The sequence below is a fragment of the Erpetoichthys calabaricus genome, chromosome 2 (genome assembly GCF_900747795.2).
Source record: "Erpetoichthys calabaricus chromosome 2, fErpCal1.3, whole genome shotgun sequence".
NCBI classification, from domain to species: domain Eukaryota; kingdom Metazoa; phylum Chordata; class Cladistia; order Polypteriformes; family Polypteridae; genus Erpetoichthys; species Erpetoichthys calabaricus.
Genome location: NC_041395.2, coordinates 211,176,217 through 211,201,181, shown reverse-complemented (window position 1 = coordinate 211,201,181; position 24,965 = coordinate 211,176,217). Strand labels below are relative to the sequence as shown.

Sequence of the window (24,965 nt, the reverse complement as noted above, 5' to 3'; positions counted from 1 at the left end):
CCGAGGATTTGCAAAGTTGGCGGCTTTAAGGGATCCGACAGGAAGTGATTTAAGGGAACCGGAAGTGATGTTCTTCTGATGTCAGATTGTGTGCCAGAAGTGATATTCTTCAGGGCACCGGAACTGGAAGTGACGTCATCCGCTCTGAATCAGACAGGTTTTCCCGTGTTTGGTCTGCAGAGATAACAGGAGAAGGTTTAGTGCACCCCGCCACCCCCTGGCCTGGCGTGGAATTACCTTTGCTTAATCCATACAACGCCCTCCTATTTGCACGTGTGTGACACATAGCATTGTCAGCAAAGTCAAGATCAGTGAATCTCTGTTCACCAACAGATGCCCCACAGCTGTTGGACCCCACAACCCTGCCCAGCACCCAGTCCATGCAAGCACTGAACAGATAGGAGCAAAAAAACACTGTTGACGAACCCCAGAATCAACTGGGAGAAACGCAGTGGTTCTGCCTCCACTCTACCCAGCACTCACAGTACCAGGGTACAGGCTGTCCATGATATCCAGCAACCTTGAAGGGATCCTGCAACATCTCAGGATGTCCCACAGGGCAGCTTGATCAACTGAGTCGAATACTTTATGAAAATCGACAAAGACTACAAAGAAACTCTGCTGATATTCGCATTTGTGCTCCACCCTCGGTGCCAGAATGCGGTCGATGGTAGATTTCTTAGACGTAAAACCAGACTAATCCGGTTACTGGTAGGTGAGCAAGTGATCATGGATTCTATTGAGGATGACGCTAGCAAGGACCTTACCTGGCACCAAGAGCAGTGTTATCCCCCTCGAGTTGCTGCAATCCAGATAGGGATAACAAGTCCTATTTTCCAGTCAGTTGGGATGACACCCGTCTCCCAAATGGAACTGAAGATTGCTTGCAATGCCAGGAGGGCAGGTTTACCACCAGTTTGGAGAAGTTCACCCTGGATACCACAGATCCCTGCAGCCTTCCCTACTCTCTGCTGCTTCACCTACCTGTGCAATCTCAGTGAGATTGGGTGGCTCACAGCTAATTGGAGGATCAGCCAGATGATCAGCTTTAAACAGCTGCTCAAAGTAGCTAGCCCAGCAGGTCACAACTGCAGTGTCATCCATAAGGACCATTCCATCAGCAACCCTGACTACGACTCTCCAAGGAACAGATTCAGATGTGCGTAATGCTTCTATTCCTCTGTAAGCAGGATGTGGGTCACTAGACCATAGATGGTGTGTCTCTTACTCACAGATTCCTCTAACAAATGCCTCCTTATCTGCCCTTAGAGCCCTCCTAGACATCCTTCTCCATTCCCGGTACAGACCAGAGTTGTCAATAAGCTATGCACTGCAATTCCTCTCGATCATATTCAGAGTATTCTGCGAGATAAAACACCTCCTTCTGGGAACACTGCTAACACCAACACAACCGTCAGCAACCTTCAGGGTCTTGTCATGGAAGGTCTTCCTACATCACATTAGGATTGGCAGTTGCACCCAGGTTCACAAGTTCCTCACACAAACTGCTCGCAAACTCATCAGAAACAGTCTGATGTTGGAGCGTGGCCAGGTCCAGGCTTATTTCCTTAGTAGGTGGTAGCTTGCTGGATCTTCAGCCTAGCAACAACAAGTCTGTGCCAGTGGTTGAATTGGTCCTCTATGACCAGAGGAGTGTCACCTCGCCGGCACCCATCAACTACCGAGTGAAGTTATGAATAAAATGTCTCCCTCACCGAGACATCACTCACTACGGTCAGAACATACACTGAGACAACAGACAAGGTACCCAGAGAGTGCTGTAATCTGAATCTCATAATACACTCGTTAAAAGAAGTGACATTGGACACCATCGGAAAGAGTTGATCTGTTACAGCAACAGCTACTCCACAGAGATCTGGCCAGTCCCAGGTCTGTGCACCTCAGAGAGTTCTGCCACTGAAATGCGGAGGTAATGCAGCTCCTCCAACAGCAGAGGAAGATGATCATCATGCTGGAGGACAAGACGTTCCACATGCCTACCCAGATGGGCTGCCTCAAATTGGGACCCAAGTGCTGCCGTGCAGCAGGCAATGCCTCAGCACCACACCAGTTTTGATGCCCAACAGGCCTGACCCCATTGGCTCTCGAATGGTTTTGACTCCTCCGGGGATGGGGCTCCTGAGGGTTTCCCCCCATCCCCTTCATAATGGGAGCAGCCTTCTAGCGGAGCTACTCCCGAGGAGAACAGAAAGGAGTCCTATCTGTCGTCTTACAGCTGCCTGAAGTTTTTTTTTTTTTTTATGGTGGCTGGAGTGCCAATTCTGCCACCAGCACTCATGATTTCCCTGCAAGTTGGAAGACCACTTGCAGGGCCGGATGCAGTTTAACGTCATACCCAGGACAGAAACTCAAAAGTAGAATAATGGTGCAGGGGGAAAAGCAGAAAATGTGTACCTAAATGTAAGACCAAAGGCAAAGTGGTAGTGTGACTTAACAATTCAAGAAACAAGCTGTTAAATCACAAGTCTGTAGGCAGAAAACCCAGCTCATTTTGACTGCATGACAGTGCAAATTACATAAGCGATCTTCCGCTCTCTATCTAAAATTTGTGCAGTCATGGTCATGTAAAACACTAATGGATGCTATGTGAAATGGCGACAGGTTTGCCATCTTTCCTTAATAGAATTGCCCCAATGCCATTTTAATGTCGTGATGATTGCTCAAATTTGAGTAGTTTTATTTTCATCTTACCATTTCATATGTTAATCAGCTGAAAATTGTACAAGGTTTTGGAACAGACAACATCAGAACAGTGCAAAAATTAGGCTAGTGAGAAGAATATCAATGAGCATAAACGCTATTGCAACCTCTGTAGCTGAAAAAAGAGTCTCACGGGGATGCTTGGAGTTTTGTATGGTAGGGGAAACTCATCAGTTGTCATCACACTTTTACTGGCAGCACGAGATCATTGAGGGGTCAGCCAGCAGCAGGAACGATCCAAAAATAGCGGAAGAGCATAAAAAATCCAGATTAAAAAGCCATCTTTCATTTTGGAGTGTACTGAATCAAAAAAGATGCCTAATTTTAATACTGAGGAACCTCAAAGAAAAAATATACAGTATTTTATATTCTAAAATTGTTCAGCCTATTTCTGCATTTCTTTTTTTCCATTGAGTTTTGATCCGAGTGATTCATGTGCCGGAATACTGTATCCTGTTGTGTCTCTTGTACCTTTAAGAGACAAAGACAGATAATACCTCTCTAACCAGCTGGGAAGGAGCTAAAAGTCAGACACCTTTTCATCTTTAGTCATTATGCAAGCAGCCTTTCAATTCAATTATGTAATTGTAGATGATGACCCTTTGTCCTGCAGTTAGAGCAGTGCCAGAGGTCACACGGAGTACTTGAAGGGTAATGCTTTTTATGAGTAGTGGCCACTGGCCTAGCTGTTTGTTGGCTTTTACAAGGCAATGCTCAATCCCATGCCTCTGGAGAGCAAGTGAACACTGATTCAAAGGTTCTTTTGGGAGGACACAGGAGACTTGGAGCACATTGGCCTACAAATCACTGACATCTGGAGAAAAGCAACACTACATCAGAAGGCCATGGAATATCAAGTTACACATCCCAGACATTTTTGAAATCTTTACCATCAGAAGCAAAACTGAAGCACAGCAACTGTTGAACTTTTTAAGGTGTTGTGAATAGGAATTGTTTTACTGTCTTGTCAAAATCTAGGTTACACACTCTGCCAGGAGTGCAAAAACGTGCAGCAAATGCTATTTTCTCTGTGATATTTCAGGTCTGTTTTCTGCAGATTTCTGTGTTTCTCACTTTCACAGTATTTGGAAATCAAACCTAGGCTTGTTTAGACTCCAAATTATAAACCTTTAGAAAAAGATGGAAAAAGTGAGCAAAGGCATGGATTGCACACCATTTCTTAGGTTAACAGTGCCCAGGTCAAAAAAGTGAGCACTTCAAACAATACCCTATCCATCCATCCATTATCCAACCCGCTATATCCTAACTACACGGTCACGGGGGTCTACTGGAGCCAAACCCAGCCAACAAAGGGCGCAAGGCAGAAACAAACCCCGAGCAGGGTGCCATCCCACCGCAGCAAGCAATACCCTATTTACCATTAATTTGCTTCATTTATAGGTGCGCCTGCTCATGACATTTGAGGTATTATGAAACTTTATTTTAACTAAGCAGAATCACTATCTAGTTTTATTTAGAACTTTGTATGGAATGAATTTACGTCTAAATATATAGAATATCAGTCTACTATTTTATATAGCTCCTTTCATGAAAAACAGTATGGAAAGGCATTTAACTTTAACAATAAAAGAAGCAACTTGTTTTATAAAAGGGATTGTGGTTACTGAGACCTGGGACATTGGCATTTAAAATTATTACATTGTGTTTTAAAGGCCAAAGTCCTTTGCCACAAAGCCAAACTATATAAATAACTCAAAAGTAACAATAACTATTCAAGAACAGAAAGACAATAATGTTCGGCTGTGTATAAAACATTTCTGGGGCGTCTCCACCTAAATAAATGCTCCTTAAATCTTTGAGTTACTATTCCTAACACGCTAGATATGTTATGTCTATAGCAGCCTCCGTTCAGTTAGTCTACGCCTCTGTAGCACATCTGGACTTTTCAATGAGCTCCAGTAGTTCAGTTTTCACATAGTCTGGTAATCCTTATATTTTCCTATGAAGGCAATGCAACACATGGTCCTTCACACTAAGTTGCCTGTCAAAATGTTTGCAGAATTAATTCAATGAGTTTAACTGCATTCAAAATCTTGTGCATTAATGAACAAAATACAGTAAATTCTTGATATCCACGGATTTCGTTCCTGTGGAATCTCCTACTGTCTAATGTAAAAGCGTCATCTGCTTCACGACACCTGTGGTATAATATCACCTATCAACAGATAATGTCCTCACTGTGGGCCGCGAGATGAGGCTAGGATAGACATCAGGGGGGTGTATTCAAGGGCATTGGCAACAGAAAAGAACATATAGAGATGCCTATCACATGTGAGATTGATCAATAACCTGCAATGCCCTTAGATGTTCAGGGCTGCATGTTCACCACACTAAATGTATCAACTTGTGTTGACCTGGCGCCAAGAAATGTGCATAAGCCATCGAACTACATTCATAATGGGGACTGCGGCTTGACATTGTTCCTGATAAATGAAAAATTCCCAGTAATTGTGGATCTTGAGCACATATTGAAGTCCCTGCCCTTTGTACATGCTGCTCCATCTCCACTACCGATTGAAAGTTGGGATTAACACCTAGAAGACAAATCAAGTTGACTATAAAGGAGGTAAATATTGTAACAAAGTTTTTGTGGGTGAACCTGTGGAAAAATCATTACCAAGATTTGAGGGCAGAGAGCAGGGGCTCATCACCTCCGCTTGGCCTCATCTCCCCCCAAATTGGTATCCCGCCAGAACCTAACTGTGTTTATCCCATAGGATTAATGCTTCAGTATCCACATTTTCTGTATCCACCAGGTTTTTCAGGAATGTCACCCCTGCAAATAATGAGAATTGACTGTATGTCCATGTATTACCCAGAAATTTCAACATAGATATTCTAGCGTGTTACAAATTGACAAATTGTTCCTTTTTTCTCTGTCTTGCTCTATATCATTATTTGCTACTTACTAGAAGGCATGCTCCTGCAGAGGAGGTACAGTATGAATATAAAGTGTTTCCTACACTTCATTTTATGCGCAGATCCCTTTAGCATTGCCCATAAGACCAGTAGTATTGCTACTGTAGGTAACTCTGTCGTACTGGAAAGGATTCAGACCTCACCAGAAAAAAATAGAGCTTCTGAGGAACTTGAGCTTTGCATCTGTTATCAGTATTGAGAACATGCAGAGGGAGTATGTTGTTTCTAACTAAAGATCTGGGAGTCACCTGGCACGCCAGCCTCTGTAAACTACAGCTGAGCAGCAGATGAAAAATACTATGAGAAGGCATCAGCTTTACACACTGTGAGGTGAAAAATATGAATAATGTGTACATGAGTTTTTAAATCATGATCTAGAAAACATTCCTTTTGGAATGTGCATCCATGGCCTTGTAACAATGTCAACAGATCTTCATAAAATTGAGAATCCTCAGTTAGACTGTTCTTTATGCAATAGTTTAAACAGAATATTTTTGTCAGCAATACACTGTTAAATGGCCTGATCAATGAAGTACACATTTGTTAGACATGTGCGCTCTCATGGCTCAGTCTCAAGTCCCAACATATGCCAGCTTTATTTTGATTCATTCATTGAGTTAGGACCCTAGCACAATGAACTTTTCACATCCAACCTCTGTGCAGATGGCGTTAAATGCACATTGGTCTTTAGATAACCAGGCATTTATAAGGTTGCAACAGAGGCTTGAATGAGTTAAAGCTGAAGGCAATTAGCAAGTGAAAACATTCAGTACTAGCCTTTAATTACAAAGAAAAAGGCCTCTTTGTCTTGCTTTTTCTTTATGCTATGACTTTTAGGGTGTTTTTGGCTACTTCTCTCTCCTGAATTAAAAAAAAAAGGAAAGCCCGCTCTTCTAGTATAGGGTTTACAGCCAACAGATGTTTGCAGCTGCTTCAACAGCAAGACTTTTGTTTAAAGTACTTTCTCTGAGAATGTGCTCTCCAGGGCACTACAGAGTACCATTAGATTTGCATGAGAGTATAAGCTGCTGTGTATAGCTCTTCCTGGTGGTCACATTTGCTGATGTAAACCTCTATGCATGCAGGAGGGGGTGCAGGTATGCTCCTTTACAGCAGTAATTGTGATGGGGAAAATAGTGAGCATTCATTAACCAGCTTAGATTACCTTAAAAATAGTGTAAATATTAACTTTTTTGTTCTTGCCAAGAACATTCATGGATTTTTCACAGGACAAAGTGACTTAGTTAGGCAACCAGACATACTTTTCCAAACTGTCTTAATCAAATTTTAGCATCCTAAGATTAATCAAGTTCAGGCATTAATAAGCAGTGCTCTGAATAGGAACCCAGTCAGGCTCCAGACACACACACATTTACACCTAATCCTTATTACTAACCGATAATGGTAAACCAGAAGGCACGGACCCAGGTACACGGCGATGGACGCAGGAGACATAGTGCGCAGGCGCCTATAGCGTGCGTCTCATAAACCGCAAGCGAAGTCTGACCCACCGCGAACGAAGGAGTCACGGCTCAAAAACGAAAGAGCTCAACTAACGTAAATAAGAAATGAAGCAACAACGCGCCCATAGCTAACGACTAACGACACAGCCACACAAAAAAGAGGATTCTGCGCTGCACCCCAGAGTCAAACGGAAGAGGCTATGGAAGTCCCAAAGTTCCACAAAGATAGTACGGAAGGCGCGGGAAAGTACGAAAAGCACAGGCGCATAGAACGCGCTTCTGAACTAAACGTCCACACTACACAGCATGGTCCACGCGCTTCTAACACACTGCAAGCATAAACACGAGATAGTACAGAAACCCAACAGATTCGGACTCCACAACATATGTGAATCACATTACAGTAATACAATATTAAGCACATTACAGTAATACAATATTAACAGTACAACCACAGAAAACACACGCTAACTGAGAATGGTAAACCACGAGCCCGCCTGGAAGCAACAACGTGCCCATAGCTAACGACTAATGACACAGCCACACAAAAAAGAGGATTCTGCGCTGCACCCCAGAGTCAAACAGAAGAGGCTATGGAAGCCCCAAAGGTCCACAAAGATAGTACGGAAGGTGCGGGAAAGTACGAAAGGCGCAGGCGCCTACAACGCGCTTCTGAAATAAACGTCCACACTACACAGCATGGTCCACGCGCTTCTAACACACCGCAAGCATAAACACGAGATAGTACAGAAACGCCACAGATCCGGACTCCACAACATATGTGAATCACATTACAGTAATACAATATTAAGCACATTACAGTAATACAATATTAACAGTACAACCACAGAAAACACAGGCTAAGAAAGTACGGAGTCCCCAAACGTCCACAAAACACAGCATAGTCAAACCCGAGATGGTACGGAGGGCGCATGTGCCTATACACCGCAAGCGAAGGAGCCACGGCTCAGAAACGAAAGAGCTCAACTAACGGAAATAAGTAATTTTAACAGTACGTGCAATTATCCATATTACTAACAGTAAGCAACGTATAACTAATGGAGTCACGGTCACGGCTCCAAAACGAGAAACACCATTAACCCGGCCGGATTACCACAACACAGTCTTAACCACCTTTATGTAGCCTTCTCAAGAGAGTACAAAACCCTACACGTCCACACTACACAGCATAGTCAAACCCGACATAGTGCGGAAGGTGCAGGCGCCTATAACGCACTTCTAAAGCACCGCAAGCAAAAACCCTAGATAGTACAGAAGCCCCTTAGATCCGGACTCCACAGCATATGTGAATCACATTACAGTAATACAACACTATAAGTACTCACAGAAAACACAAACAGAAGAGGCTTCCATGTCCTGCCCCACAGTCAAACCAGAGAACGTACGGAGTCCCCAAACGTCCACAAAACACAGCATAGTCAAACACGAGATAGTACGGAAGGCACATGCACCTATGCACCGCAAGCGAAGGAGCCACGGCTCAGAAACGAAAGAGTTCAACTAACGGAAATAGGTAATTTTAACAGTAAGTGCAATTATCCATATTACTAACAGTAAACAGCGTATACCTAATCAACAAATCCCAAGGACAGACCATGGACAGAGTCGGCCTTTACCTCTCTGAGCCTGTATTTAGACATGGACAACTTTATGTAGCCTTCTCAAGAGTACGGCATGCATGTGACGTTAACGTCAAGATTATAATAACTCCATACCAAGGAAAACTCATTCAAGGACAACACGCCATCTTTACTACAAATGTGGTGTATGAAGATATCCTTTGTACGTCTTCTACACCTTTACACTCCAATATATCTCATACATAGATCTGCGCAAACTCAAAGACATTCTATACTTACATAACATAACAATTACACTGCTATTGTCATTTACATATATTACATAGACCTACAGATGTCATGACGGTGAACATGATACATATGTAACAATTACCAAGACACACAATAATCTCTTTCGAATCTATTTCGGGTTACCCAAGACCAGGGGTTGGCGAGCGAAGCGAGCAGGGGGTGGAGCCCCCTAGTTCAGAAATAATATGGAATATGTGAGTACGGCTGGAGTACTCCTGTAAAAACCATGCAGACACCTGGATAATTTGAAAACCTTACAAATATAGTGACTGTATCTTTTGGAGCCGTGAAGCAGCAGTGTCAACCACTGCTCTACTGTATGGCACATTAATCCTTTAGTCAGTCTTTTTTATACTGTATAAAGTATAGTCGATCAATATGGATTACTGGCTACATTGTAGGATTGTAAACCACTTTTCCTCTTGTACAGGTTGCACTACTGACCCAAAATGTCATTCTGAGTCAGCTAGTTAACCTGCCAGTGCTCTAACTGTAAAAATATTGAAGCTATTTCAATTTTAAGAGTCACTGTAGACAGATTACTCAGCTCAAGAAATAAATGGAGGTGAGAAGCTGTCAACTGATTACCACTTGGTTGTGACAGATAGAATGTCTGCTAGAATACTCATTTGGGTATTTTGTGTACCCTGGAAATGGCTAGCAGATGCCTTTGTTAGTTCTGACTTCCTAAAGTGCTTTTTGTAATATCTCAGAGGAAGTCATGAGCATGAACTCTAAATTGATCCTGTTCAACATGAAGTTGGTACATTTTATGGTGGCATTACTAGAATCTCTTGATGGACATTAATGGTAATAAGGCCATAATGTTAAAGAATGAGATCTTCAGTGCAGTAGGTTTAGAAGGTTCTCCATATTTGACTGATAAGTACTGGCAGGCAGGCCAAGGTAATGGTAGCCAAAGTGAATGGTATGGGAGGATTTTGAAGAGAACATGGATTATAATTTTCATGTAACCTCATGGTTATGCGGTAATGCGGGCGCTGCATCGGTCTGTCGTGGTGAAAAAGGAGCTGAGCCGCAAGGCGAAGCTCTCAATTTACCAGTCGATCTATGTTCCTACCCTCACCTATGGTCATGAACTATGGGTAGTGACCGAAAGAACTAGATCGCGAATACAAGTGGCTGAAATGAGTTTCCTCCGCAGGGTGTCTGGGCTTTCCCTTAAAGAAGCTCAGTCATCCGGGAGGGGCTCAGAGTAGAGCCGCTGCTACTCCGCATCGAGAGGAGTCAGATGAGGTGGCTCGGGCATCTGATCAGGATGCCTCCTGGACGCCTCCCTGGTGAGGTGTTCCGGGCACGTCTAACCGGGAGGAGGCCCCGGGGAAGACCCAGGACATGGTGGAGGGACTATGTCTCTCGACTGGCATAGGAACGCCTTGGGATTCTCCCGGAAGAGCTAGAAGAAGTGGCCGGGGAGAGGGAAGTCTGGGCATCTCTGCTCAAGCTGCTGCCCCCGCAACCCGACCTCGGATAAGCAGGAGACAATGGATGGATGGATGGATGGATGTAACCTCATGGAGGTTCTGGGAAACCATTGAGTGCCTCGGATGGCTCTAAGCAAGGGCGGGAAAGTGATAAAAATATTGGTTAGATTTTAAACATCTTTATATTGGCAAGGTTGAATTGGTAGATCACTTGTGGCCAGGAAATCAAAAAGTTCTGAGGTTTAGGGGTTGTTATGATTATTATCCTTCTTCTTTTATTTTGGAAAGGGTACTAAGTGCCTCAAGACTCTTATACAGGAGGGTTAGACCCCCTTTTTAATAAAGGATAAAAAGATATGTTCCACTTGCTAAGAAAACATACCTTCAGCTTCCTTGTGAAAGGCAATGATAGGGTAATGGAAGGGCAATAATATTCAATAGTTAAATCTTAACATCTCACAATAACATTGTGAACATTGAGCAGTGAACCAGCTGTTTGTCTTTACAAAATTATTTTAGGGATAGTGGTAGATTGCCAACCCTGATGACATACATTTTGTAAACTTGGAAAAGGTTATGTTTTGTGGTATTCCATTCGATATTCTTTATTATGTAAACCTTAATAAGATGTCTGAAATCCCATACGCTTACACACTGTCAGGTACTATAGTTCAGCACTTTCTCCCCTTTTCCCCTTTACATGTACATCTATAACTGCAGGCAATTACATAAAGCAAAAAACAGGCAGAAGTTACATATTTAAATGATAATATACCCAAATTATAAGGAAGCAGAGTACAATGAGTGTTGTCTTCAAACCAAACCATACAACTTGATATTGCTAGATGTGTCATTTTAGAGGGCACATAACTTGTCATTACACTTGATTCTTCTTAGCTAGCCCGTCACCTGCAAAGATTAAAACAGCCAGTATGTCTCAGTATGGTTGCAGAAATAAGAGATGTCTTCTTCATGGAGGAATGGCAAGAAAGTAAGCATGTCTTTGCAAGCTTTTTCTTATTTTGTCTGTGCAGCTCATGGCACACACCCTGGACAGTTCCTGAGGCCATTCATAAATGAAACAGCTTATGCAGAACCTCTTTACCAGTTCAGCTACTTTACAGTGTGTTATATTGGAATTGCACAAAAAATGGCAAAATGGTGAAAGGCTTCAAGAAACACCTATAAAACAGGCCAACTATACAGGCAGGCGTCAGGCATTTCCAGGAACCAGAAATAGGGAGCAGGCTTTTAAAGTTCAAATTGCTTTAAATGTCTCAAAATGTATCAGACTGCTTCTCTAGGAAAAGGAAAACCATAATAAAATGGTTTGCTTGAGAAACAAGTCGACAAAGAGTACTTACAAAATAAGAATTTATATAAGCAAAGAAAAAAATGACAAAAAATTTCAGTTCCATAAAACAAAAGCAATATTTCAAGAAGCCACAAAAGTCAATACTTGCAGTGAACACAGCACACGAGAGACAACAATGAGCCACTGAATGACCTGCTCTCAGCTTCGCAAGATAAAGGCTGAAGCCAGACCTTCAGCTGTGACATCAGGGTGGACCTGTCTCTTGAGGCTTCACCCACAAAACTCAAGGAAAACAAAAGAACATAGCATAGTACTTTGATGCTAAATAATAAATAAATACAACAGTATTAACAAAAAATACATAATTACAATAAACATTAAGCAAACAATAAACAAACCCTGGCTGTAACATAATACAGTGTGGGGATATATAACATTCACGAATGAAACAGCTCAGGCACTCAACTCTCTCAGTCCAGCATTATTTTCCGCTCTTTCAAAGAATGCAATTCAGTCATAAAACTGGCACTAATGTTTCTCTTCATATCCTATCAATAAAACTCTGGGTGTAGAAAAATACTGGTTTGCCAAACTTCCTGCCTCTTTAAACATTACACAAATGCAAAGCTTACTTTACAAATAACAATGTACAAAATACTTATCAACCTATATGCTAGATATTACTCATTTTTTATACCCCACTACAGCTAATAATCATATATCTCATCATGTTATCTAGAAAATCCTACAAAAGTATAGGCTTTAGGGGCAAGGGCAGCTCACTATTCAGCTCCTGTGTGTACCAGGTAAAGTGTGCTTGGATCTGTTTAATGTTGGTGTAGGCCTTAGCTAAGAGGGTATTTTCTCACTATTTCTGTAATTGTACATGTTTGTAATTTTCTTGGGCTGGATATGAAGACAGTTGGCAGCTAAATGTGATCAGCATCTCCAAATCTGACCATATTCCCACTTCTGGAATACAATGGCTTGCTCTCAGCACGTCTGAATGGAGAATATGCCTCAAGTGGAGAGGTTCAAGATTTTGGGATTTTGTTTTTGAGTGTGGGTTAAGTTGATTATGACCAATGAATTAGCAGCATGCAGGAGCTATGTTTTCAATTATTAATAATAATAATTCTTTACATTTATATAGTGCTTCAACTGGTCAATCTACTTCCTGCTCATCACCCTAGATTGTGAGCTCAGGGTAGCAACTGTACGATTGATGTTTTTGAGTTAACTTTGAAGCAATTTTAAGCTTTTTTTCTCATCATCTTAAGCTCAAGCTCAACAATATGGAATAAACATGAGTAGAACCACTGCTTAATATGCATTAAGAGAAGCCATCTAAGGTAGTTTGATTGTCTAAGTATAGGATTAGGAAACAAAGTAACGTCAGTGAACATTGATGATTATATGGTTATGTTTTTTTAGAAATGCTCTGTTAAATTATAGCAGTGAATACAAAAAATGTAACATTGAGTAACTACTGTATATTTTTCTCAACCTGTTTACTAGACTAAAAAAACAACACTTCTTCCATTATTAATTAGTATGTGGATTAAACAGATCATAGAGCATTTCTAGCGTACTCTTTGATTCATCATTTGTGTACTAAATACAGCATTCTCTTCCAGAGCCCTGGCTGTGATGGAGTCCTGGGCTCCAATCGTGTTGTGGACAGCTGTGGTGTGTGTGGAGGTGATAGTACTACTTGTCAACGTGTTGGTGGAACCTTCCAGAACTCTAGCATACCCATCGGCTACTACCGCTTTCTGGAGATTCCTCCTGGTGCAACCCATATTAACATCACTGAAAGAGAGCAGAGCCCCAACTACCTTGGTGAGTTGACACACAGTGCCACTGAATCCTCAGGGTTCTCTTATAGTAATTTAGTGAAAAGACAATCTATTGGTATGTCGTGGTTAGTGATGGAATCTTCTAAAGTGCGTAAGAAATCAAAGATTGTTTTGTGTTTGATATGTACATCTGAATAAAATTTTCTCTATTTTACATTGCCAGTTTACCTGGAGCTGCTAAGTAACATAGGTCCTGAGAAAAGCATGGAATCAGTTGCTTCTTGACTGTGTTTGAGCTTTACTGATGGAACTTGTAAAATGTCCTGGAAATGTACTGGTGTTTTAATTAAAATGGCTTGTCATTAGAGATAATCTGGTGAAAATAAAGAAAAACATACTCGGCTATCCAAAAAATTAGTTGTTTGTGTAAATGAAATTCAAAAATTGTGTAGAAACTTAAATTAATCTACTATGTTACTTTTTCAGTGCAGATTTTTGGGGAACTTTTATATTCAGTGTTGGGAGTTGATCACTGAACTCATATCACATATAATTTATGATATGTAAGGAGACACAACCAAAACCAGTAAGCACATAAAGAAAATGATAGTGAACAGAAGCAAAGATGCTGTGGAAGAGACTTTGTGTTCCAGTGCACCCGTAAGATAATGCCGAGACTATGGAGAGGCTACTTGAATTGGCATTAAGGCCTGTAGCTTGCAGAAGCATATATATTATGGATATGAAAGTTATTGATGATCATCCTATAGAACAAAAAAAAACATTTATTGTGTTTAGGTTATTAAGATCCAGCAGCACATGGGTTGATGCTGTATTATGAGTTGTTGGTGCCCTTAGGGTCTCAGACAAAGTTTTGTTTATGTTTGAAATTTTGGTAGTCCAACACCAACTATTATGCAGAATATAGCTCCCATAGATTCAAAGGTGTTGGCACAAGCAATGGCCAAATGTGCATTTATCTTTATGTATAAAATGGCATTTTTATCAGTATGCAGTACATGACAGTCTAGATGTAATCCTAAAAACACTGTGCAGCTAATATCAGAAACCATTTAAATGCTTATGTGAAGCACTTTTTATTTGCTTTAAAGAAGTGAACTACTTCATCAGTCCTTCTTCTGGACATGCTTAAAATTAAGGAATCATTCAAGCTACCACTGAGATCTTGAAGGAAAAGAAAGGAAAGCCATAGGCAACTAAATAAAGCCAACATTCAGTGACCAGTTTTAAAAAATGATGGATGGTGTGTCCCAAATGTTGGAGAAAAATTGGAAATTGCTAAGGCTTTTGTAAATAAACGAGTAAAGCTTACTTTATAGAAACACATCTGTTAAACATACCTCAACACTTAAATATAACTTGCTTTATACTACTGATACCTAAAAGATAAGATTAAAAATATTAATGGAGTGAAGGAATGTACTTCTGCTGGTCTTTTCTTTGTTATACTGCCCTCTAGTGGATAATGTGTTTGAGTAAACATTTTTTTTAAGTAGTCAGTGGGCAAGGCGGTCTGTACTTTATGGGGCAGGAATTTTTAACTGACAGTGGTTTTGTGAAGTTATGGGTTGTTTTCCATTTGTGTCTCACATGTATATTGCTGTAATTTAAATTACTTTGCAATGTCCTCATCAAAAACGATGATAATTACAACCAATAATATGATCCTTAAAATACAGTATCTGTAGGATAATTACACTTTATGTTCCAGAGGCCTATCACAGTATCATTCCTGGACTTTCTGTACATCTATCCTTCCCTTGTATAACATTTTTTAGAAGACGGGATACTTTACTTTTTTTAAGATGTACACATATGTGTCACAGATGACACTTGTATTAGCTGCAGGCTGCTTGATTTAGTGCGCAAAAGCAGGATTGAAATCCTAAATTTAGCAACTCAAACTTTATTCTTACTTCAGAACATATAAATGGCAAGTGTTTTCGTTGGTGTTCACTGCAAAATGAGCTGTGGAGGTAAATATTCAGTGAACTGCTTATGTCTTGCAGCTCTTCGCACTGCTAGCGGACACTCTGTGATCAATGGCCGGTGGGCGGTGGATCCCCCTGGCCGTTATGAAGCTGCAGGGACTGTTTTTGAATACCGCAGACCAAATGAATTGGGAAGCAATGCAGGAGAAACCTTGATGGCAACCGGGCCCACCACAGCCATGTTGTATGTCTATGTGAGTACCAGTAAGGAACATTTCAAGGAATGTCAGGCTGAGTTTAGAGGTTTTCAATTTATTAGGCTGTCATATATTAATAAAAGACAGATGTGTTACTGTGCAAATAGTTTGGTTGATGAAGTATAATAAGGTCTTGAATTTATTTTTTAACAGATAATATTTCATAAGAAGAATCCAGGGGTAGATTATGAATTTTACCTGCCAGTGGAAAAGAAAGCAATGGCCCCGGTCCAGCATCTGTTCATCCCTCGGCAGCAATTTAGTGAGAAACTTTTTATTGGCCGTCTGCCTTTTCTCTTGTGTGCTCCTGTCTGACTAGCAGTCGAGTGCCAGATTATGTGCATGCAGTTGTGTTGCTAATACTTTTCTAAATGGGGAGCTGACCATATCTTTATTTCACTGCATGCTCCCAGTTGGTCTGTCAACATCTCTGGGCATGCTTGTCTTGTAATTCGTACCTTAGATACAGTATTTACAGAATATGTAAACTTCCTGGTTGCTTTTTATTCCACACTTCACAAGCCCCCTACCAGTTTGGTGTGGGTTGCTTATTGCAGCTTGAGAAAACTAAGGAGCACAACCTGTCTATTCCATCATTGGGAAAAGGCTGGAAAAAATTCTAATGGGATTCTATACAGACATTTTATTATTTGTTTAACAGTCTTCTAAATGGAAAAGTAAATGAAATAATCATTAAAGATACCATACAGATTTAGCATGAATGAAGCACTGCATGTACTGTAGATGCTTTTTCATGTGACACATAAGCTTTAAAAGTCTGTTGCTTTTGTATTCAAAATACATCATGTCATGACTTAGTTTCATCTGTTTTAGACTATTTACCATCAAAAATCTTTTTAAACGTTAGAAATATAAAATTCTTGTTAAGGAGTTTCACTGAAACAGCTAAAGTGTTTATTATTGCATAAAGTGCTCAGTCTCTTTGTTTGATAATGCTTAAGTAAATTATAATTCTCCTCTGGCGTATAAAGCAATCCCAATACTTCTAACTTTTCAATGTCTCTCATTTTTATAAGTAACAGTATATATGGCCAATGCCTCACAGACTCTCACATGACTCTTCTGTCTCTGCAGCTCCAGCCCGTACAGGTTCCCTGTCCCAAGCATCTCAACAGGGGCCACAGGAGCCTCCTTTAGCTGTGCCCCCTGCCCGGGATCCTATATTGGTGCCATCAGGAGGAGGTTACAGAGGGGAAGCACCGTCTCGTGGAACAGGACCTCAAAGAAATGTACGCATTCCGCCACGGACTGACGTGCCATTAGACAGCCCCCCGGATTACCAGTGGATAAAAGCTGGTCTCACCGACTGTACTGCCTCCTGTGGGAAAGGTATGTATACATATGAGAAACCAGCACTAAATATCTTCCCAAAACAATGCCTGAAGATACTTGGTTTTGAAATACAGTCCACGGTTGAAAATGGATGTGTCTTTGTGCTGTTTGCCTATCTGAATCCCCTGACTGAGTGATGCCTTGCCTCTGTCCTGTTCACATTTATTTTAAAACAAGGAATGTTTCGAACCTTGATAGAAGTAAAAAGCATCCACATGCTCCATGCATTGCCTTTACTTCAGTTGATGTCCAATTGATCAAGCATTCATTCTGTGAAAAAGAATAGCCAAGTCAGCAGAGGGAAGCTGCTTTGATGTCAAATAGATAAAAGAGTATTTATTCACATTTTGCATTCCAGAAATGCAGAAGTTTTTAGAGGTGACTACAAAGGATGGCATCTACTGTAGTTAAGAGTGTAGTCGTGCATGGAACCTAAACAATAGGGATAGGTGATAAACAGGGAGTCAGCGGAGGGACCAATGATAAAATACTTAGTGTCACGCTAAGATATCTCCATTATCTGGTATATGGGAAAAAATTGTTCCTGAGGTATATAAATCAAAAATAAGTTCTCCTGGTTTGCTCAAAATCCGTGGAAAACTACCACATTTAAATGTAAAACACCTTTTGTCACAGAACATGCAAATAAAGAAAAAGGGAAATGTAATATTATGCTGGTGTATTAGTGTCTTAAAGGTAACTTCTTTGTGTATGAACTTGCATGTGAACTATGTAAAAAAAAAAAAGAGTTCATCCTGTTTTAAATTATTGGTCAGCATTATGTGCATTTCATCCCAGGGCTGTGGAGTCGGAGTCTGAGACAATTTTGGGTATCTGGAGTCAGGGTCGGAGTCGGCAAAAATGTACCGACTCCGACTCCTAATAAATTTAAATTATAATGAAAAAAAAATACAGCAAGTTCAAATGTCCCATTTTACAAACAATAGTCATAATTAAGTACTTATCTGATGTAAGAATAAAGCCCAGTGCATAGTTGTGTTACTACTAGTGTGAAGTTCAGCTGAGCTATTATACAACCTGACATTCACATACTGTAATCTGGATTATGGTACATTTACAAAAAGTGTTTTCATTTTATTTCAGATATAATGTGTTTAACAAGTTCATTTGAGTGTAAACAAGTGTAATGATGTAGGTGTGTGCTAGGGCCTGATGTGTGTTCAGGGGTTCTTGTCTTTTATTTAAACTGTCCAATACGGTAGGGAGTCGGCCTCCTAGCCAGTAGTGATGTGGTTAAATGATGTGTATGTTGCCTTCCTTCAATCAACATGGAAAACACATTAGCATATTAAATACAGAGGAGTCGGAGTTGGAGTCAGAAGTACCAGAAACTAAGGAGTCGGAATCGAAGGATTTATCTACCGACTCCACAGCCCTGTTTCACCCTGTTTGGTGAGTTGATACTGGCTGTCTCCCACCATGACTTTGCATTCGATTTAGCTGGTTTTCAGTGAACGTTACTTTTGAAGCCAGCAAAACAGGAAAAGGGGTTAGTAAAAAATGCAATGCCTATATTTGTTTGGCTTTGGCATAAGTGAGAAAGAAGCTGCATTTTCATGGGTTCAGGCTATTCAGGTGAATAGCTGTCATATCCATTTGAGTAGTACAACAATAACAAGTATTTCTTTAGTATGTTTGTTAAAAATTTTAGGCTGAGTAAAGTATATATAATGTATTATAGCAGTATCTAGCAAAACTGTCAACATTTAGATTATACCATGATATGAATTTTTGGCCATATTGCCAACTCTTAAAGTGCATTATGTAAGTTCGGGTGGAATGTTATACTTGATAGTGGGTAATGTCTGTCTAATACTGGTTTTCAAGACACACATCCCATCATTGTAACCAGAGCATCTCTAACTTAAACAATCCTACAAGATTTACAAAGGCCACACAGTGAGACGTTTAAGCAAAAGTATGATTTAGAGAAAACCAAATGAGTATGTTTATGGTTAGTCAGAGGTAATAATGGCTGTTTCCTCTCCTGCCTACTTGGAGTTTGAATTCCTTTGCCAAAAAAACGTAACAGTAATAATATAATTGGGAGACTTTTGGCAGAGACCTGGAGACAGCAGACTGATGTATTAAATCATTGTAAAATATTCAGTGAGTTTAGTTGCCTTTAAAGGCCTGGAACCAAGCTTGGAAGCTAGGGGAAATTCATCAGAGGCACTTTTATAATGTCTCACCTTTGTTCTACCTCTTGTGATTTTTGTCAGTCTTGGGTGAAAAAAAAGTAAATAAATAAAATGAGAACTAAATGTTAAGTCCACTGCGGTGGGCTGGCACCCTGCCCAGAATTTGTTCCTGCCTTGCGCCCTGTGTTGGCTGGGATTGGCTCCAGCAGACCCCGTGACCCTGTGTTAGGATATAGCGGGTTGGATAATGGATGGATGGATGGATGGATGTTAAGTCCATGACCCAAAAGTGGCCTTTTTATCAGATGTTTTTGTAATATGACTTGTATCAATAATATTGTCATAGTCCTCTAATTCCGAGCTCCTCTGTAATCTATGTTCCTCGGCTCTGAATGCATTTAAAACCAGGATGTCATAATCCTTAACCTTGGGCCAGAGGGACCCTTGTGGTTGCTGGCTTTCATTCCAATCAGTTTCCCACCCATAGGACTTTTTTGTGCTCCTTGCTTAATTATATTTCTCCTTTTTCCTGTTTTTGTCCTGGGTATGTGGATTCCTAAATGTTCAACCACTTTCTCAAGAAATCCCACAAGATGTGCACATTTTTGTGAACCATTTCCCTCAACTTTGAGACATGCTTACAAGGATAGTGAATGTTTAATTTTAGCTTACAAAGATAATGCATGTTTAATTGTAGCCTACATTGTTCTTAGAAAGCAGCTAATAAGAATACAGGTGCAAATAGCAAGGCATCTTTAAAGCAGATTGACATGTATTAGGCAATACTAATAATTTGTATAAAAGAAAAAACAAATGCTAACAAGTACTAGCAAGTTCAGTCCCTGACTTGGATCAGCCTCTAGGGACCTATTTAAATCCTTCCCTTTCAACCTGTGATCCAAAATGCCCTAATCCTTGGCTTAATTAGGGAAAGGATGTTGCCCTCTGATCTTCCTGTTAACTTAAATGCATGTCACAGAGGCCTGTGAAGTATTAATAATACAGAGCAACTGAAAGCCTTTTTCCAGCTGCCCACAGCAGCCCTGGAGGCCCATAAAACATGTTCCAAGCCATAGTCTGCTTTTTTTTAAACTATTTTTAAACAAAAAGTTTGCAAGTTTAGATTGAGCATACTCATCGTCATATAATTTGGCTTATGTGCAGAAAAAGTAAAAGACATTGAAATCTGGAAAGGTCTTTTACAGATAGGTTAATAGCTTAGAAAGAATGCCAGCAACTCTAGGCATCCCCTAGGATTTGGACTGAGAAGCCATGCTGTACAACGAACTGCAGTCATCTTGAAAACATGAGATCACTGCAGCTGTGGACAGAGAAATGTATTATTACAGACATACTCAGTACAGCAACATCTGCTCCCCTTTGGTGCACCTTGTGACCATCAGGGGCTCCTGTGACATATTCAGTGTGACATTGATTGAACTGCCGTGATAAACATTTCCTAGCTACAGATATTAGGAAGTATTATAACAATAAACTGTTCTGCAGGTTTCCAGTACCCTGTGTATCGCTGTATTGATCGCAAGACCCAGGAGAAGGTGCCTGAGAGGAGATGTGATCCAGCAGCAAAGCCTACCCCTACTGAAGAGTTCTGTAATGTGCAGCCCTGTCCAGCTTTGTAAGTAAATGTGATTTGAAACGTGCACGCACACCCACACCCTGCACACTTTATGAGTCATTCTATTTTCTGGACTGATTCCTCACTACATAATTAAACTTGTGAGGAGACCAATTTTCTGTTCATGGGGCTGAAGGATCTGACATTTTCACTGTCTTAATTGAAAAGTATCAGGTTTTCAGGACACATTGTATGTTTAACTTATTATGTTTTGATTCCTCAAAGCTGCCAGAAACTTCAAGTCAAAGATGTCAGCAGACACTTGTCTGAATCGTACAGGCTGAGTAAAGGGGCACTGAACTGGCAAGGAGCTGCTAAAGCAGGACTGGTGTTAGACTGGCACTATACATGGTAAAGGCCTGCCAGGGGCCACAAAAATCAACAACAACATCAATTTAGTTCTTGTCTAGCCCAAAGTCACACAAGGAATGACTCACTCCCAGCCTTTACTCTGTAAGAAGACAAGAAAAAACTCCCAAAAAAAAGTAGGAAAAAAACAATAGAAGAAACCATCGAAAGGACAAAAATTTAAACATACCAAGCCTGGCAATTATAAAGATACTTCGCAAATAATAGTGTGAATAGGCATAATTATATGAAAGTAATCTCTGGAACTGCAGAAAGTTCCCTTCAAGGAGTTACTCCAAATACACCAGAATAAGGGAGAAGTAATGGAGGTCTAGGAGGAGACGTTTGTTATTCGCCCAGAATAGCAGATGGTTTTAGGCAAGTTCAAATGAGACAGATGTTAAAACTAAGGATAGTGAACATTTTTATAAATATACATACAGTACAAGTACTCATACATCCATTTCCTGAATAAGCTTTTGTCAACACAGGGTCACAGTGAGCAGAAGGATTGGCTGCAAAGCAGGAACAGGAGTCATCCTTAGATTGGACACTACCACAAACACTTTTAAAATTATTCACGCCATGCCATTCTTGAGTCCTCAGTCAAACTTACAGTACATGTGCATCATAGGAGGTGTGATGAAACTGGAATCCCTGAAGAATGGCAGTTCCATTAATTATTTAATGATTAAGGATGAGTACATTTTTGTGAAGGGTTAAATGGCAGTTAGTTGGATAAGCAAAAGCTTATGTTACTTGCTGAATGTCTTTTATTCTCAAGTGTAATCTTTCCTACTTGTTTATGGTTTAGGTACCACAGTGGTTTCACCTGGAAAATAATATAAATGTACTGTTTTTTCTCTGCTATGTTTTGCACAATTTTCATATGTTTCTGTTTATCATTCTCAAGTGTGACCCACAAAATCACTTCCAGAAAAAATAACTAGATCGTCATTTTATCAACATTTGTCCTTCCCATTGACTGTAATAAAAGACTCCACACAGACATATACAGTAAATCTGTTTAAACTAGGAGAGCACTTCAGGAGTTTATTCTCTTATGAGGATGGCAGACAGTGCATAGAAGCAAGCTATCTACAGCAGCAGTCCTTTTGGAGAGCAAGAGAGATTAGGCTTAAAGTATGTGACTCATTTGCGAGGCCACAGCTGTTGTGCAGTTTTGGCCTCCATATTACATTAAAGATATAGCTGTTCTTATGATTTCATTACTTCAGAAAGACCTGAAGGACCCTTATTTGGTCCTTTGTGAAAACAAACATTAATGTGTCTATCAAGTGATTTTCCCATTTTTGTCACTTTTGATTTTCTTTCTTAATCAGTTTAGTACTAAGAGTCACTTCCTTACATGTTGGGTAGCTTGACTGATATAGGATTTTATGTATCCTTTGTGTTTTATCCTCACTGTTGTGTGGGACACAGCTGGGAAGTTGGTGAATGGTCAGACTGTAGTAAAACCTGTGGCCCCGGGATCCAGCATCGTCAAGTCCACTGCCGACAGGTCTATGCCAATAGGAGCAGCATGGTTCACCCACAGCGCTGTGCCACACTTCAGAAGCCCAACAACACTCAGCACTGTCAGTTGCGCATCTGTAGCCACTGGGAGATTGGCACCGACTGGAGTGCAGTGAGTAATGCCTCTGTTTTATTTCCTGATTTGTGCTTTGCGAGAAAAATAGAGAAAAAGATATTCTTATGTTAAACTAAACATAGCTTGTCCCAAAACAGCTAAAATGAGAACAAATATATTGAGTAACAAAGCCACAAAAAGATGGTTGAAATGCTCAAAAATGGTGTTGAATTTTGACACTTGTCCACATCCCAAATCCTGGTCTCTACCTGTTGCATTAATCAAACACTGAAACAAAGACCACATTGATGAGTAAACAAAGACTACTGTGATGAATAGTGCTGACCATCAAATATTGTATTGTTACTACTCACAATGGAAACTCTTGGTCATGTACAGTATATTAGCCTTTGTAGGGGACCCATCAAGCTTAGGTAAGAAAAGTAATTGGGAGCCATGATGCTCTTTCTCTGACATGAATTTATTCAGGACTTGCCTTGTATCCATTCATTTACTAAACACTTATTTACGGGGGAGAAAATAGACCCTCGCTCAGTAAAAATGTGCCAAGTGAGGGCTTTGCCATAAAAATCTGGGTGTGCCAATGAATCATGTACTGGAATAACTGACAGTCTCATGTTAACCTAAAGGGACAGCATAAAAATGTTGACAATATTTCAAGCATTTTATTTATATCTTTTGCATAATCAGTACTGTAATGTTTTTAATTTAAGTGATAGATCCAGGTGCCTTGACAGGCTTTTATTTCTTTTGTGTTCAGTGTTCCGTGATGTGTGGTGTAGGTGAACGGACCAGGACTGTACGTTGCATTAGTAATCAAGGTTCTGTAGTGAATGACAGAGAGTGTAATGTTCAACTGCAACCCATCTCCAGTGAGACTTGTGACATGGGGCACTGCGTGCGTAGCTGGTTTTTCAGTAACTGGAACAACATGGTGAGTAAAAAATTATGTTAGTTTTCCTCATTAACATTTTTATTTTCTAGTAGAGAAATAAGATGTATTAATCCAAGAGATGTTACAAATGCAGAATTTAGATCATTTTTCCCTCCATTCATTATTATATAACACACATACTGTTACACAAATAGACAGGTTCAAATTAGTGTACATTTTAAAAAATATAATACACTAAGATTTAACAATTTCATTTTTATTATTGATATTAATTTTGTTCTTTAAACTATTGGGAGAGTACTGGTTTAAATTGATCCATAAATTATTTACTTAAAATCTGAACTTTAAATGTGTTTTGGTGCCAAATACTGATCCTGGCTGTCACTGCAGCCATTTTCTTACAAAGCCTGTTGTGCCTGCTCTAGTGAACACTGACTTTACAAAGCACATGTTATATACATGCATTATATTAAAAAGCTAGTAAAGTGAAGGTGAAATCATGCTAAGGTTGATCAAGATCCAAAAAATTAACAGTAATTGATTATAGTTAAAAAGGTTTTTCATATTCATTCAAGTTATAGATGTTTAAAGTTTGCATATCAGAAGACAGCTCCAGAACAAAGGTGTGCAATTTGGTTTTTTTACAAGTATACTGTATGCTGATCTCAGGTGTATATTTTTGCACCATCTTTTACTGAGTTAGACAGATTGGGGTATTTGATTTCAGAGTACTACATCTTAGTAGCAGGCTGGTTCTAAAATGGACAGGAAAGCCAGTGACAAGCTGACAGTTTTAACTAATTTTGATTTAGTTTGTTTCAGAATTGACATTATTTGTAACTACATGAAGTTGAGTAATGTTTGTTTGTTGAAGATCCTTGAGGTCTGGATAAAAGTAATACATTTAACACAATAAAGGAGTTACTGCTACGCAAATAAAGAGACATGGCATAAAAAATGTTTGGTACTGTACTTGATAGCATTTTGGCCACCTGTAGCCAAGATGTGTGGGCCAAGGCTTAGACTTTAGTTAAGATTAATCACTAAGGGGAAGATTAATCACTAAGGGGAACTACATCAAGTCATTCAGACTCTGGAGTTTCAAATCCTCCCTGACTCTCTTTTCTTGCATAGAATTCAGATGACTTTACCTGCTCTTGTGGAAGAATGTCATG

General features: G+C 40.0%; 1 protein-coding gene across 3 annotated transcripts in view; it reads left to right on the top strand.

Annotated features, from left to right (window-relative positions):
* The window catches only part of adamtsl4 (ADAMTS-like 4), a 150,294-nt gene that overhangs the window by 112,547 nt on the left and 12,782 nt on the right, over positions 1–24,965 (top strand). For all 3 annotated transcript variants that reach the window (XM_028795107.2, XM_028795105.2, XM_028795106.2), the window contains exons 8-14: positions 13,414–13,618; positions 15,606–15,781; positions 15,938–16,046; positions 16,880–17,134; positions 20,806–20,935; positions 22,727–22,931; positions 23,656–23,829. In XM_028795107.2, the coding sequence (XP_028650940.2) occupies positions 13,414–13,618; positions 15,606–15,781; positions 15,938–16,046; positions 16,880–17,134; positions 20,806–20,935; positions 22,727–22,931; positions 23,656–23,829 (1,254 nt within the window). The remainder of the gene's footprint in view (positions 1–13,413; positions 13,619–15,605; positions 15,782–15,937; positions 16,047–16,879; positions 17,135–20,805; positions 20,936–22,726; positions 22,932–23,655; positions 23,830–24,965) is intronic.